Source organism: Lolium perenne, chromosome 3 (genome assembly GCF_019359855.2).
Source record: "Lolium perenne isolate Kyuss_39 chromosome 3, Kyuss_2.0, whole genome shotgun sequence".
Taxonomy (NCBI): Eukaryota; Viridiplantae; Streptophyta; class Magnoliopsida; order Poales; family Poaceae; genus Lolium; species Lolium perenne.
Genome location: NC_067246.2, coordinates 93,655,927 through 93,671,952, shown reverse-complemented (window position 1 = coordinate 93,671,952; position 16,026 = coordinate 93,655,927). Strand labels below are relative to the sequence as shown.

General features: G+C 44.4%; 1 protein-coding gene and 1 long non-coding RNA gene across 20 annotated transcripts; both read right to left on the bottom strand.

The window, feature by feature from the left end:
* Positions 1–942: 942 nt before the first annotated feature.
* LOC127341909 (uncharacterized) lies at positions 943–5,686 on the bottom strand. Of its 2 annotated transcripts, XR_011755103.1 has the most exons (3): positions 3,628–5,060; positions 1,468–2,923; positions 943–1,406 (listed from the first exon to the last, which is right to left on the bottom strand). It is a non-coding gene; the product is annotated as an uncharacterized lncRNA (long non-coding RNA). The 2 variants fall into 2 exon arrangements; XR_011755102.1 differs by having other exon boundaries at positions 1,468–5,686.
* Positions 5,687–6,255: 569 nt separating this feature from the next.
* Positions 6,256–14,806, bottom strand: LOC127341911 (cytochrome P450 87A3-like). Of its 18 annotated transcripts, none has more exons than XR_011755095.1 (14): positions 14,205–14,805; positions 13,765–13,852; positions 13,525–13,667; positions 13,335–13,413; positions 13,147–13,253; positions 12,200–12,308; positions 9,440–9,671; positions 9,240–9,308; positions 8,708–8,783; positions 8,339–8,451; positions 8,137–8,252; positions 7,718–7,834; positions 6,814–7,014; positions 6,256–6,700 (listed from the first exon to the last, which is right to left on the bottom strand). XR_011755095.1 is itself a non-coding variant. In XM_071828027.1 (7 exons), the coding sequence occupies exons 3-7, from the start codon at positions 13,558–13,560 to the stop codon at positions 11,596–11,598; spliced, it is 348 nt and encodes a 115-aa protein (XP_071684128.1). In that variant the 5' UTR covers positions 13,561–13,667; positions 13,765–13,852; positions 14,205–14,806; the 3' UTR covers positions 10,246–11,595. The 18 variants fall into 18 exon arrangements, 2 of the variants coding, with proteins under 2 accessions (XP_071684128.1, XP_071684129.1); XR_011755098.1 differs by having other exon boundaries at positions 6,256–6,635; XR_011755096.1 differs by having other exon boundaries at positions 6,256–6,609.
* Between the last annotated feature and the right edge of the window lie 1,220 nt (positions 14,807–16,026).

The window sequence follows — 16,026 nt, the reverse complement described above, 5'->3', positions numbered from 1 at the left end:
AAAATCCCGCATTCTAAATATAGTGCTTCCTCCATTACCAGACTTGCCTTCTGGCTCTCAATCCTCTCGCCCCCGCGAGGCGACGGGAGGGAAAAACCCTAGCCTCCGCCTATCCCCCTCCTCTGGGCGCACAGACTGGCAAAGCCAGGCCCGGCGGCAGGATCGGTGCGGGCTGTCTTCCCTGAGCAAGGTGTGAGCACACTTCGGAAACCATCAATCAGATCGTCCATAATCCTACAACATGAAACCTGGGGGCAGAGCGAGGGGCTATTTGATAAAATGCCCCATTTTACTTTGACATTTACCTCAAACGGCACATTTAGTTTGGCATAGATGAAATGCCCCGTTTTACTTTGCCCATTTGCTAAAAGGGCTGTGCTACACCGAGGTCGACCTCGTTTTCTGCCTAACACGAGGTCAATCTGACAATACCAAAAATAGCAACGTGTGGGGACCAGGCTTCCCAAATTAGAAAGACGTAAAAGCACACGGGCATTGAAGTCTCGCTGCCGGCCGGTGGCGGTCCATAACAGATTTTTTTTTTCTACCTGATACCCATCAGATCCTATTTTCTTCCTATCGAAAATCAGATCCCGATCCAGTTACATCTGGATCTCAAATTGAGCGAACAGTAGATGAACAACATGCATAATACAAAGCTGTTACATCTGGATCTCAACTGGAGAGACGCAGGTTTATAACAGGAATAAGAACACAAAAGCTGTTACATCTGAATCTTAACGGGAGAGGAGGGGAATAACAGAAAAAAGAACACATATATGTTACATCTGCATCTCACGTGTTCAAGAAAAGGAGAAGAACAACGAGAAAGATTGGAGATAAGTTTGGACGGACGCGCGGGAACTAGCGCCCCCTTCTTTCTTCCATCCAACAACCCCCGTACCTTCTCGAGTTCTCCTTCAACCCGTGTGTGGAATAAAATACATCAAAAAAATTATTGTTTCCAGAAAGAATTGCGGATGGGAGACACATCGGTGGAGCTCCTGTACCACCTGTTACATTGTTGCAAAAAAGTTCTAGCCTGATCTGATGCAACTACTTTGTTACATCCAAACAAGAGTTAGAGTTACATCCAGTAGGATGCTAGAGTAGTTACATGTCCGTGCTTTAGCCAGAGCGGTCGAAAAAAAATACATGCCAATGTATCACGACTTGGGTGAAGAAGAACTAGGTAGATTATTCTTTACGGGTTAAATGTAACTCGCCGGAATACTACCGGTCTCACCGGTGTACGTCGCCAGTTTTGCCGACCTTGCTGGAACCCCACCGTCTTGCCGTGAGTTCACCGTCATCTTGCTATGTGTTCTCCGATGTCTTGCCAACCTTGCCAGAACCCCGCCGTCTTGCCGTGAGCTAGCTGACGTCTTGCCGACCTTGCCAGAAACCTGCCATCTTGCGGTGAGTCTGTGCCAAAAGGAGGAAACCAGGCTAAAATAAACACTTTACCTGGGACTTCTCCAGATTTCAAGGCGCTGAATTCAACCGTTTCTGCTCCTAGTTTGCCATGGAGCTACTCATTCTCCTAACTAACAAGGTCACATCCTGGGCTGCAACCGAGATAACCTCCAGTGTCTCCTCCACCGCGTGAGGTGAGCCAAGCTTTGTTTTCTGGTGATCATAATCTTCAACCAAGTTTCTCACTGAAATTCAGGCCACAGCCTAGAGTGTTATGTGTTGGTGTAGGTCAAATACATATCAAGACAAGTTGATTAGAAAATATGGTGAGCACCCAGAAGAGTCCTGGCAAGTAAGATCGCTGCATGTTGCTATCAACCGGAAAAGCATTGATGAACCATCTAGGCTCCAGAATTACTTCTTGAACTTCCCTTACCAAGACACAAGGCAAATCCTAGTGACTGGAAGTACGAAATGACAGGTACTGGAAGCACTGTTTACTACTCAATTACCAATGTGTTGTGGCTGCTATCACTGTCCGTGCTAGCCTACTGCATGTAACGCAAAACAAATGTTGATCGGCCTTACAACTAATGAAAAATTGGTTCCATCTGCTGCAAAAAGAGGTTACATGGACATAATTTGTCCATCCACTAATTTAACTACTGCAAGTAACACAAAAACAAATGCTGATCGACCTTACACCTAATGAAACATTGGTTACATCTGCTGCAAAAAATAGTTGCATGGACATAATTGGTTCCATCCACTAATTCAACTAGTACATGTAACACAAAACAAATGCTGATGGGCCTTGTTCCTGATGGAAAAAGTTGTTCCATTTGCATCAAAAACGTTACATTAACATAGTTGGTTGGGTTCCATGTTCTATCTACTAATTCAACTACGCTTCACACCATGTACTTTGTAGCACAAAAAATGCATGTAACATTACCGACTGCTACACAATTTGGTCAGAAATAACTGCGCAGAAATGCATACCTTACCCTCAGGAGTATCTAGCAGAAGCAAGGATGAAGCAGTGAAGGAGGTCTTGTGTCCGGAGACTAGTGATGTTGGCGGTGATAACAAGGATGTGACGGTGAACGAGGAGGATGTAGACGTGACCACAAGGACGCTGCCGGCCAGCAGGAAACAACGACGCCGTCGCCGGAGACGCGGACATGAGACCGGCATCACCGCGATGAATCCAGGCAGCGAGGGATGCTACTGGCGACAGGGACGGGGCATCCTCCATGGTCGGTGTGTGCAGCCCGCGGCCGCGAGGTGCTCTCACTCACGGGCGGCGCCTCCTCCGTGCCCGAGGTGGGTGCCCAAGAGGCGAAGACGGCGCTACAGGTCGGCAAGGAAGGGGGGCGGCCAGAAGGAATGGGGGAGGAGGTGAGCGCCCAAGAGGCGGAGACGGCGCTACAGGTCGGCGAGGAAAAGGGCCGGCCGGAAGGAACAGGGGCGGCGGAACACACACATGATGTCCATATGCCTACAACTGGTACATTTACCATCTAATTAGAGGTACTAATTGTACCATGTATTTTAGTTCCACCAGAGAACTTCACTTCCTACTATATAAATAATCTTCTAAAAAAGTTTATATGTTTTTGCATGTAAACATTCCTGGTAAAACCCAACAAGACAGACACACCCAGCAGTAGATGGAACATCTCTATCTGCAGTTTGACAGATGTAAAAAACTCAAATTCTGGCCTAAAAAAGTAACAAGTTCTATCTACTGCTTCTGCATGTATTCTTCCAGCAAACATGTGTTACTTCCGAAAATAATCTACCTCCATCTGTAACAAAAAAAGCCCCCTCAACTGACTGCTTCCATCCCACATATGATCCGATGAAACTACTTCCACATACATACACTCCATCTAACATGCAGAGCCAGAAGATGGAACATTTCCATCAACATTTTTCATGTACACCAAGGCTACTAACTAACATAAATCTCAAGAAATAACAAGTTCCATCTTCTCTTTCTGCATGTATTATTCCAAAATGATGTGTTACTTCTAAAAAAAATCTACCTACCTCTGGTAGAAAAAATACACCCTCTACTAATGCTTCCATCCTACAGATGATCCGACAGAACTAGTTCCACTTACCACCACTTCTTCTCGGAAAAATGTAACATGCGCAGGCACTAAAAGATCAGATTCTGGTCGATGTAGGGGGAAAAGTACTAGCCTGGGCGATTGGGATCTCGATGGCGCTGGGGAGTAACCGAATCCTCGACGATTTAGTCGCGAAACTTGATTATATGGCCGGGGGAGTCGACAATGTAGCAGGAGAAGCCTGAGGCCGCGAGAATGTGCACAACGCCGTGGGGATGTAACCGAGGCCGCGGGTATGTCGTTGGCGCCACGAGGATGTGGGCGACGCCCACGGACGAGGACGCACCCCGCAACGAACGAGGATGAAGCCGGCTCCGGCGAGGATGCATCCCAGGCGCGAATCAAATTAGAAAATCGGGCGAGGTGGGTGGAATCACCAGGGTTATCCATGGGGGAGCGCACGCAGGCAGAACCGTGTCGTGGCGGCGGGGATTCGAGGGAGGAGACCTTGAGGGAGCTAGGCCGGCGACCGGCGGCAGCCGGAGCAACAGGCGGCGGCGGCGCATCAGGAGGTAGCAGGGGAACGAGATGGACGGGGCTTGCCTGCGCCCGCGTCTGTGCGCCCATCCGTGCGCCGCGCCCTCTTTTATGCATCGCACGGTTCTGCTTCCTTCTCTTCTCACGCGTCTCTTTTCCGATTGAAATAAATCCCAAATACCATTGTAATACACGTCCCTTCCGTAGATGGCCGGCGGCGACATCTCCCGCGAGGCCGTGACGCCGAGGATGGAGAAGGTCATCGGATGGTCGCGGCCAGCGATGTCTTCCCAACCACCGGCGAGCAGGGATCCTTCGATGCTAGACCTCGCGAGCAGTCACCTCCACAGAGAAAGATAGAACGCCGTCGAGGCGTCAAGGAGCCGCCCGCCCACGCGATCCCATCCTACTGGCTCGTCGCTGACAGGAACCTAACCGGCCCGGCCCTCAGTGACAAGAGGTCTATATCCAGGCCGTCACCGATTGACTCCTGATGCTAATCAACCTCGTCCGTCTGGCCGACATATAAACTGCATCACCCCGTTTGCGTTCTGGCAGTTTTTATTTCTCCAGCTGACAATCAATGCATAAGACCGTGATCATGTATATCCCAGGCTCATTGATTTGGGAATCGGCCAGTTTGTTGGTCTCAGGCTCCTCATCCTTGTGTGATCCTCTTCTTCGGCCTCTCGCTCATGGAAGCGAATACCTCCGACAGTGAACCGGCAGGAAGATAGGAGATCGCCCACAGTCGGCGCGGCGCCGCTGCTCTCCTCAACGCCTCGACGGCGTTCTAATTTCCTTTGGCAGTGACGCATGTGTGAGGTCCAAGCATCAGAGAATCCCTGCTCATAGACGAGGGCCACGTGAGGTACAAGCGTCGGAGAAGAACCTCCTGCTCGTCTGTGCGGAAGACGTAGCCGGGTGTGTCATCTACGGAGGATGAAAAAGAGTACGGCGAGACGTGTATTAGGACGGTTTTTGCGATTTGTTTTATTCGGATAAGGGATGCATAATAAGAGACCGAAGCATAACCGTGCGATGCCGAAGAATAGGCCGCGGCGCACGGATGGGCGCACAGAGGCGGCGCAGGCAAGCCCCGTCCGAACGAGATAAGAGAGAGCACAGAACATGTGTGAGTGCGTGTATTGTGTCGTGGAAGGTGGGACCGTGTACGTGCGTGTGTTGTATTGTGGTCGAGTGAGCACCGCTTCGCTCGCAGCGTCCGATCATGATCTAGCGGCTACGACTGTGACCTTGCTGGAGGCCCGAAACGAGGTTAGCTGCGGAATAGAAATTGCGTTGCTAAAATGCCCCATTTCGAATCTAACAAGTTTCTCCATCTAATGTAAAACCTACAATGACTGTTTTACCCTATCCTCACTCATGGCCATGCTCGTTTTTGTCTTCCGCCATGACCGCTACTCGAATTGGAAAAAATGCACAAGTTAGAATCTTAGAGACACTACTAATCGTGTTATTCCTGCTCTACCATGAAAAATACACAGTACAAAAATACAGATACTGCTCCACAAATCCATAGCACACCTTAGTCCAGAACCATCCCTCAATTCTAATTCTAGTGTTTCTGCCTACCGAACGAGAGAGCAAAAAACAAATTAGAGAAGTACTAGGCAGAGGAGAGGAGTAAGAAGTGGAGGGGACTGACCTCTAGACATCGGGATGCGCCGCCACCATCGTCCGTGGTCGCCGCACGGGGACGCGGAGGGAGAGGACAGAAAGAGAGGAAGGGAGAGGAAGACAGGGGCGCGACGGATAGGGGCGAGGAGGGACATCACGGTGGAGAGACAACGCGGCGATCTTGCTTGGTCGCGACGGCCGGCCGGTCGAGTCGCCGGCGTCGTCGGCCCGGCCTGTCTTGTTCTTACGGGAGAGAGAGAGATGAATGCATTTCCACGGCTCAGCTATTCAGCTCAGAGGTAAAGTCAGGGGTAAAGAGTAATTGCAGCTTGCATATCTTCTCTTTCTTAATAGATGGCCCCATTTTACTGATCTTACAGCGAGCCACGTCACCTGATTAACCGTTTTTATCTTCTCCGCTTGATTCCCAGCCGTGACCGTGCGGTCGGGCGCGGCTCCTTGCTTTACTCTTACTAGATTTAGATGTGCGCCTTGGCGCACGATCCCGTGAAGTTCGAACAGATCCACATTTAAATAGAAATGCATTTTAGAGGATTTAGAAAACAAAATTAATAGAGTGATATTATAACTAAACACACAAATTTGGAAAAGAACAGAAATGTTTATACACAATCAAGAAAATAGCTAAATATACTACAATAACTAACATTCTGTATTTCCTTTTGACAATAATAGAAGGTACAAAAGTTATAACATCTAAATAATCTCGTTGCAGTTCGATCTTTAGAGGCCACAACGCATCGAAAACATAAATCTAATGTGGGTGCACCGCCAAATGCTAACACCACTGCCATCACCAAATGGAGGACCTTGGCCCTGCACCGCCATGGAAGACCTCTACACTCGGAGCAGACGCAACAACGTTTCTCTGGCCTTTTACCCAGCAAGTAACGGTATTACTCCCCTTCCCAAGCCACTGTAGGAAATAAAGGGTATCTTCATCTTCATTGAGCACACAAGGAGAGTGAGGTACAATCATATAATGCACAGGAGAGCCCCTCAAGAACCTTTTTTAAGCATATAAGCATGCAGCAATATCTCATATAATCAATCTTATATTATGAAAATGAATAAAAGAGATTAAAGATCAAATGTGAAGAAAAATCACGAAATCTTGTACCTCAAAACATGATAGTGCCCTTAGTTTTATGTGCGCTGTGATTCTTCCATTTGCGATCTGCCCAAAACATTTTTACCTCAAACCGTAGGCCAGCAATCAAAAGCGTCCGACCAGCCAGGCACTATATGCACCAAGAAGAGGGGAAGAGGATAGAGGCAGCAGCGTGCAGACGGGAATGGAGACAGCGGAGCTCTGTAGCTGCTGCACGCAATGAAGTTAGACAGCGACTAACCTCACCACAACGCCCTTGTACGTATGAGCGAAGACAGTCTACTTGTTACTTTCTATCATTATATATGAACTAATGAGGGAAGTATACTAATGACTAAACTGCAGAACTTGCAAAGTAATTATAAAAGAAAATTCTCAATTAAGCTAAAAATCCATGTATATCTCATATCTTATCATATACACAAGCAAAGATAAAACTAAAATAATGCTTGACGCCACCCATACAAATTTAAGGAGAATACAGAAAAATAGCTACCATTGCACATATGGTGCGGCACATATGCCTAATAACTTTCATAACACACGATGTATATGCTCCTTAGGAACCTATAAATATCTGGAGGTAGGGGAGATAATTTAGCCACTGGTTAATTATTTCTTCTACTTCCTCCAGACCCTCAAGGCCTCAAGCAATTTGCCAGAATCATTGCGTGCTTTATTCCATAAACAAAGTGCACCCTCAGCGAAAGGAACAAACAACACTAAAATCAAGTAAGGCAACACGCAGAGGGAAAAATAGCGGATGTCAGATTTCTCATGACCTTACTATTTGCATACACACCCCAAAAGATGCTCATAAAAATATTAGCAACTATACACCTTGAAATATTTGTACAGGGATTAGAGAGAGAAGCAGAGAGAGGGCTGAGAGAGTGGGAGAGAGAGGACCTACATGTATGATCTTTGGTTGCTTCTCTTGTATGAGCAAAATACTGCATTCAATTGTTGGATTGCATGGACAACCAAAATATTGTTCTTTTATGAATTCGTCACGTGAGGGGAAAATATGCTGCAGTTTAACACAACCAATTAGCATTCTGGAACTAAAACTGTACTAAAAAGGCATAATTCGAGCAATTTTACTTTTCTTCTTTTTGCAGCAAGTACGCAATACCATCAGTCATCACTCGGTAATTTATTCAGCCCCAATATCCATCATAGAGAGGAAAATCAAATTTACATGTACAATGGGAGAATTCATCTGATGCATGTGTAGATTAATTAAGCTAGCTACATAGTTTAATAATTTCGAATGTGTGAGATATGTCTAAACATAAATAACAATATTCATAATAATGCAGAGGTGGTTACAGGCTACCGTCTTGACATTTCCGCTTCCAGGGAGCAAATTCTTGCAGCCAATGATGGTGTTGCGACTATATCTCAAGCCGTCATCTCTCTGTAGTCTGTACTGAAGTGACGAGCTCCTTAAAAGAACAACATGCTTAAGTTTTAAAGCAACAAAGCGAAAGCATGCAGAGGAATGAAAGAAGTACCATTCAAGATAGCTCACCTCAATGTACATTTTTGTCTACTATTTCAAGATGATAACAATATGCTATTTCTCTCACATGGCACAAATGCAGCATATTCAGAATTCAGTCCAAACAATTCGCTACTCTTCATCTACAAAGGCAGAAAAAACTGTGGCATTATCAATACAGATAATAAGAATCTAGAACAATACACCACACAAACACATCAGGCAGGGCATCAGTTATTCTACGTAGCAAAGGGAAGAGTATATTGCAAGGAAGGTTTCATGTATGGTTCCCGCCATTGAACCACCAGCTATATACATACAATATGTGACATTCTTAGCCAGGGAAGCATAGTTAAAAAACTATACATGGAAACGGTAAATCCTGAATAAAGCTACAACCTTAAATTGATGGGACCAATCTCCTTCACCAGCAAGTCTAACAAAAGCTGATTTCCTGGGCCATTTCTCTAGCCATCTTGGAGGAAGATCATGAATTAGTATCTAAAAAAAGCAAAGATACTAACAAACTGCTTTTATGTACTAAGTTGATAAAGCATGAGTAGGATAGATGGGAGTGAGAGAGACTCAGGTGTATTCTGGAAACCTCAAGTTCATTGTTGTTGTAACTATTTTAAAGCCATAAAAAAAAGGCAAATACATGCTTGAGCAAAAAAATGATCAGTAGGTTGGTTTACAACTGTCTTAATTTGAGTCATGCTTCATTTGAGTCATATGTTCTCTTCAAATATATCTTAATTTAGAGCCTCTTAAATTTAAATCAAAAAATTATTGAAATAACTTGTTTCAGTAAAAAAAATATACGTAGAAATGTAACAACAAAAGCTCTAGCAAATAGGCTTGAGGTACAAAAGAGCTTTAGATATTGAAAATACAACCAGCTGTCAATTACATGTGTCCAAGCACCAAGTACCTTCGAAAAGAACCATAGCTTTGCATCATACAGTCACTTCAGGAAGCAGTTAACCAGCTGTCTACTAAACTGTCCATTAGACACATAATGTTAGCTGCAGCTGGTATAATCTACCAAAGTAACTAAGAGAAATAGAAACCAGATTTGCAAGAACTGAAACCAATTATAGTGTAACATGCCAATGGAAGTAAACTCATTACCTAAAGCTGAATGGGGCATTGCAAGGCATGATAATCATCAAATTTCTTTAGGAGCTACTTGCTTGCTAGAGGTGATTCCCTCGAGGATTGTAGAGACTTCTCTTCCTTCTTGTCATGACGAGAGAAAGGTGAAACGGGGCATGGCCAGACGTGTACTATGTGCTTGTCCAACAACTCTTGCGTTTTCTCCAGTTGAGCTGGCACTGCCTTGTTCTCATAGTTAAAATCCATTCTGAAACAACATTGGGCTAAAATAAGTAATATCATTTGATGTTTCGCTGAACTATTGCACAAAAGATTGCATCTAGATATGTAAAGCAAGCTTCAGGTCTGATTCCGGCAGAAGCTAAAAAAGCAATACTTGTAAATTAAAAGGAACAAATAATCCATGTCTAATCCCATAAAGCATCAGGAGAACATGGAATGGACATAAAATAGAACCTAGCAACCCAAGGTGAGTTGTTTTGGTGTCCATCCTAAAACTGGAAGATTTAGTAGAAGACAAATTAGCTAAACTGGGATCACCATAGCGGAAACAGAAGAAACCAAACTCTAGAGATCACAAAAATTCAGTAGCACATGCTTGCTATGCTGAGAAGGAAAGACATCTAAAATATCTACCTTGTGCAGATAAACGCAGCAATAGTAAATGATACAAATAAGCAAAGTTTGCATAATTTGATTGCAGTACCACCACATGCTACTCTCCGGTGGATTTCTGTGCATAATTTGATTTCTGGGCCGTAAGTTTGTATCCAAACTAACCCATAAATTTGTAGTGCCATCCAGAAAATTACAAAAAAACAGTCTTACAAATGGCTAAGAGAACAGCATGCAATGGGTGTCGCACATAGCGGAGAATGGCAACCCCAGCTATGTAGACCTGACACTCTTAAATAACTGATCCTTTCTTTAACTGCAAATAAGGAATCCTTGTACTACCTCATAGGAGACACCTGCGGTCATATACGCAATAAATTAACTTTTACCGATACTAATGCAGAAACCCGTGGGAAAAGGATATCACTCATTGCATAATTACTCCTGTAGTAGGCTAGCACATGGGTCAATGACAAATCGAAAAGAATTTTTAGGACAAAAATGGTGAACACACAATAGATGCTCTACCCAGGAAAACAAACCAAAAGCAATGCCAAATACAAAAATATTTGCGTGGTCCAAACCGTGTAAATTTTAAAATTTTAACTCTCATTTCTATCATTTGGTGAAGGTTACTCTTCACAACAACGCACTTTTGGAATGAGATGGAGGAATCCAATACAACTATAGAAATAGTAAATACAATTCATGTGCACGTGGGCTTCACACATGGATGTCTTATGTACACATCTGAATTAAATGGGCATAATCTAAGCAGAAGAAAACTCCGCTTTGGCTATGCGGCGGGCTCAGCGACGAAGCTCCGTCGCTGGTCAAGATGCAGTACCTTTGTGAGTACCAATCGTACCGATTCGTTCAGATATGAACAGCAGCGGCTTTCGACGGATCAGGAACAGCAAGAAGTGAAACTGGCCGATGTGCAACTAACTGGTATGCTGTTCTTTTCTGGACTGTTGATTATTAATTTATCCAGTATCTTATTGACAGCTCTGAAATCCTCTCTATCAATTATTGGCATGCTAAGATTTCTTTCCTGTGTTGGCCTAAATTAATTGAAGCTTCATTCTACTGGCATGAAGTCTGGCCCTAGTCATGATCTAGCTTTTCAGAGGTGCTGATTCTATCAGTGAAGCTCTGGATGAGAAGGGCCTACTCGGTGGCAAGCAGCCACAGCAAACAGGAAACTGCAGGAGCTGAACGAACATGTTTGATCAAGATGACGCGCCATCAGCTGGTATGTTCTTTTTTTCTTGAATTAATAAAACTGAACTCTTTTTTACATACATATTGGCGTCACGAGTCCCACGGAATCCAGGAAAGATAATGTATAGTATATATGGAGCAAATACAAAAAGTACTTGAAAACTGAGAAATAATCATTCTCACAAATAGTGCAATTATAGTATCTTAGCATGAAGCTCTGGAGAGCTGCTACAGGGCTAAACCAAGTTGACCTTGATTTTGTCTTCCCCTGGATCCTTCCACTCGTTGGTACATCTAAAGGGCTTATACTCACACTTGCAAATTGTTCACTACTACCAGGCATATAGCTCTAGAAATGAGAAAGACGACCATTAAATATAGCTCAATAAGTGAGAAAGAAACCATATAGTTAGTGTCATGAGTCCCATGGAATTCTAGCCTTTTCTAGGGAACTCATCTCGCTTCAGGAATATCAATATGCCTTTGCCGCCCGATTGGTTTTTATTGGAAAAACATTTGTTAGTGTTGTTACCGATCCTTCATCTTATTTCATAGGGATATATTAACTTTTATATATGGAGCATAATAGTATAACTAATTAGAAGTGCCTACAAAATGAGTAATAAATTTTGCGAAGACTCTAGAATGGTTATCTGGATATTATTTATATGCATCCTCGAATTCCAAATGGTCATGCAATGTACGACGAACATTGGAAAAATTACGATATATGTTGTATGCAAACGTGATGGCTGGGGCTCAGAACTGGACTGCCCATAGAACAAATCAGATTACTGATCCACCATAAACTTAATTGAAGAACTAATATTCGACAAAGGTGTATGTAACGACCTACAAATTAAAAAGCTCATATTGATCCAAAGCAGTGGGTAGGATGCAGAATCAGAAAAGAAAGATCATGTGAAGACAAATTACCTGACATAGCACCTGAAGATGAACACTCTGAAAAAGGATAACAAACAGAACCAACTGATACGGCCGAACATGACTCAAATATTGCTGTTGAAAAGAACCTAAAATCACACTTTATAAAAGTTAGAGAACTAAATAATCAACCATCGCAAGCAGAGCAAAACAGGAAAAGTAGATTGCAAGAAAACCACTACTGTACTGATCATACAAATTTTCTTTTACACTAACACCAAATACACCTAAAGGATGAACAAAATATTACTCTATGCATGCATTAATCTGACAGAGATAAAAAAGACATGATACGTAAGCTAATATTCCCATATACCCTATAAAAATGGTGTCACTCAAGATTTTTTTATTTTGATGAAAATGGAGGGTAGGCTCGCAAAATAAACTAATTTTGACAGAGAAGTATTGTGATATTGCCTTGACTACAACAATGACTAAGAAACTGAATTCTCCACGATATGCAAAATGCAACCGTGACTAAGAAACTGAAATATGCCTGCCCGTGAGGGACCTCCAGCCAATGCTGGCCTACGTCGGTGCATGCTTCCCCCCTTTTTTTCCTGCCTTTTTTTAGATTCTTCTTTTCTGCCATAAGGCATGTCATATTCAAGAAAATTGCACTTCACCGGTTCAGATGCAAAATAAAGTAGCATCCCTCAAACCATACCTGAATATACCATGGCCCCAACCTCTCTCCTGAACACAGATCGGATGAATTGCGTTGCAAGTTGTTAAAACCATAAAGCATGCCAGTGTTAAGATGCAGGTTGTTCAAACTGTAAAAACAAATTCGCCCAAACCCAGCTTATATTTCTAATCCTAGCGTAAAAAATGTAAGTGCTTTCTGCACATAGAAATTACAGTGGAAAATACGTTATGCTGCTAGGTAATGATGTGTTATAAAAAACCAGACCCAGTGAGCATTAAAGTCTACAGACCTTAAACTTTGAAGCACTGAAAATGAGAGGATGTAGGTAAATATTTGGATTCAAGTGCACTGCTAGTGGGCATACCATCAACCCCCATCCTGCCGGAATTGTGTATCCTGTCGCCAATGTTAAAAATTTGAGAAGTCTGTTGTATCCTGCGGAATTGTGTTTTCTGCAATTGTATAAGGGGGCCTTACCTTTGAACTGAACATCATTTAGGGTCTTTCCCAAAATGCAAGGCACAATGTTGGCCAACCGGACTGCCTTGTTTACTACCTACAAAAACATGAGGCAAAAATCAAGAGTAATGAATTTGAGTGTGATTATGTAGCAGAAACACATTTTTATTCACGGCTGGGAGAAAATGGATGCCATGGTGTCGGCTACCTGGATGCGAACGTCATGGGTTTGTACTCCTTTCATGTAACTGTATTACCATCCAAGTCACTACCTGCCTGGTAGCTGGTTCAGAACTGTTTCACACTCCACCCAGGACCAATTGCAGGAAGCTTATTTTGACAACCTACACACTGAAATAGGGTACCAACATTTTTGACAAATTACAAACATGAAAGAGTTTGTGCATTAGATAAATGTGTCCAATATTTGAGGGTAAATAATTAGTACCATATACCACGGAGAAGAATTACTCTAGTCAGTTTTTAGACCATCGACCCATGACCACCGCTAGCGACTCCATCTCTGCTCTTGTAACCTGAAACAAAGACCATGCACTACAGTTTATATCTAACCCAACATGTGCACCACAAAGACACACCACTTCAAACCTTATAAAAATAGGGATGCAAAATATAGAGAGCAAAAAAAATCTAAACCAATTGCAAAAGAATTGCTACCATTGGATTATAAATTGCAGGATAAAGCAAAGTTAGTAAATACACGCACAATATCACATGGATCAACCTCTCCTGCACCCTTGCAGGATTATTGTATAACACCTTCTAGGCAGAGATAAAATAGCATCTACATGATGATTAGTGGGAAAGAATTGAAACACAGTTTAAGAAGAGATGAGGAGGCAAATAAGGAAAAAAAGAGAGCATCACCTCATCTCCACGTCATGTCATAGCAGTCATTGGAGCTCGGTTCCCTGCTGTTGCTGCTATGCACGAGGAAGACTGTGAGACGAGGAGGCAGTCCACAGCCGAAATGCCTTCATCCATGGCTGGAGGTTGCAGTTCACGGCCGGCTGTACACCTCAAGGCGCCGGGATCCGCCGTCCCCGCGCCGACCGCCGGGATCTGCCGTCCCCACGCCGACAGCCGGCTCCAGCTGCTGCTGAGGCAGCCCCGATGCGGAGGAAAAGGAGGATGGCTGGGCGAGACAGCAGCCCACCTTGTACAAGGCAACGGCGGCCTCCTCCTCTCGCGCTCGTCGAAGACCGAGCTCCGGGCGAGCAGCAGCGGCCTCCTCTTCTCGTGCTCGTCGGAGACCAAGCTCCCAGGTGAGGGACACCAGCGATTGGGTGAGGAGAATGGCGCTGAGATTGGGAGGACGACGACATACGGCGGCGCCTCGTGCTCCTCCTGCTGAGCACCAGGGAGGAGGCAGGATAGAGGAGAGAGGGAGGAGAAGAACGTGGGGAGGGGCAGGAGCGGGCGACTCGCGAGCGGATTGGCAGCCGGCGGCTAGGGTTTCCTAGCGTGGGATTCGCCTTTTATACCATCAGCGAAAGGTCGAAAGTACCCCTATCTACCCAGAGATATTTTGGACGGCCGGGGCGAGACCAACGCGACCCAGAAACAACCCACAGCGACTGATGCGTGGACCCGACCGACCATAGGACCCAAATGCAGCCAAACGCGGGTAGATGTTTGCCATCGCATGGATTTCACTAGCGCCAAGGACTGACGAGGTAAATGTCAAACGCGTGCTCTGCGCCAACCAGAAGCTGCTGTGCTGCCAGCAACGAGCGGTTTAGATCGATTTTGGGCCAGTCTGTGTAAAAATCGGACGGTGCACATTCTCAGAGCGCTGTGAAGCCCCCTATGGGGGGCATCGTTTATACCTTTAGATTTTCATTGCCGCACGAAGCCTGAACGGCAAGCCCGCTTGAATCGCTCGCCCTTCCAAAATCAAGATTGATCAGAATGCTCCCGAAACTGCTGCATCATGCATTCATGCTCAGCATTCAACGTCTCAACATAAATGTTCCACGAAATAATTGCAGGGCTACACCCGTCCATCTCCTCCCAGGCATAGTTTTAAAAACCGGACCGGTGACCGAACCGGTGAGGTCGTCGGTTCAGGTTTTTACCGGTCGGACCACTGGTTCACCGGTTCACTGTCTGGTTTTTTAAATATAAGGCAATATATTTTTACTTATAAATGCTACAATAACATAAATAATATGTATGGAAAAAGTTTCATACTTGTTATTTGACATAATAACTCACGTAATTATATAACAGAGTTGTCAACAACTGATCAACAATTTGCAAGTCAAGACTGAAGCTCGCGGGCCGCGACCTATGAGCATAGTTTTAAAAACTGAAACCGGGGCCTTGACGGAATAGAGCTAATTGGGCAACAACAAATGTTGCTAGCTTGGATGCAGCATCGGCAAGCAGCAAGCTAGCTAAGCAACAGCCAAGTAATATCGTGTATACATCAAAGCTAGCAAAACAGCCATCAAGCAAAATGGCAGCCGAGCCAACTTGCATCCAAGCATACTATGTAGAAGATGTACAAAACGGACGTGTCTCTATTTTGAACAAAAAGGAATTCTAGCTCAGTTGGTCAGCGCTGCTGCGCGTATCTCGTGAGGTGCAAGGCTCGAATCTTGCTCACTACATCTCTATTTTTACAACGCTAAGACATTGAGCCGTTCAGACCGGGATCCGGTTTAGTGCGTGAAACCGGCGGTTC

Coding starts and splice junctions, on each gene's coding strand:
- LOC127341911 (XM_071828027.1), bottom strand. CDS start 13,560: ATGAAAGGAGTACAAACCCATGACGTTCGCATCCAG. Junction 13,414..13,524: donor CCCATGACGTTCGCATCCAG/GTAGCCGACACC, acceptor ATGTTTTTGTAG/GTAGTAAACAAGGCAGTCCG. Junction 13,254..13,334: donor AAATGATGTTCAGTTCAAAG/GTAAGGCCCCCT, acceptor CATTGGCGACAG/GATACACAATTCCGGCAGGA.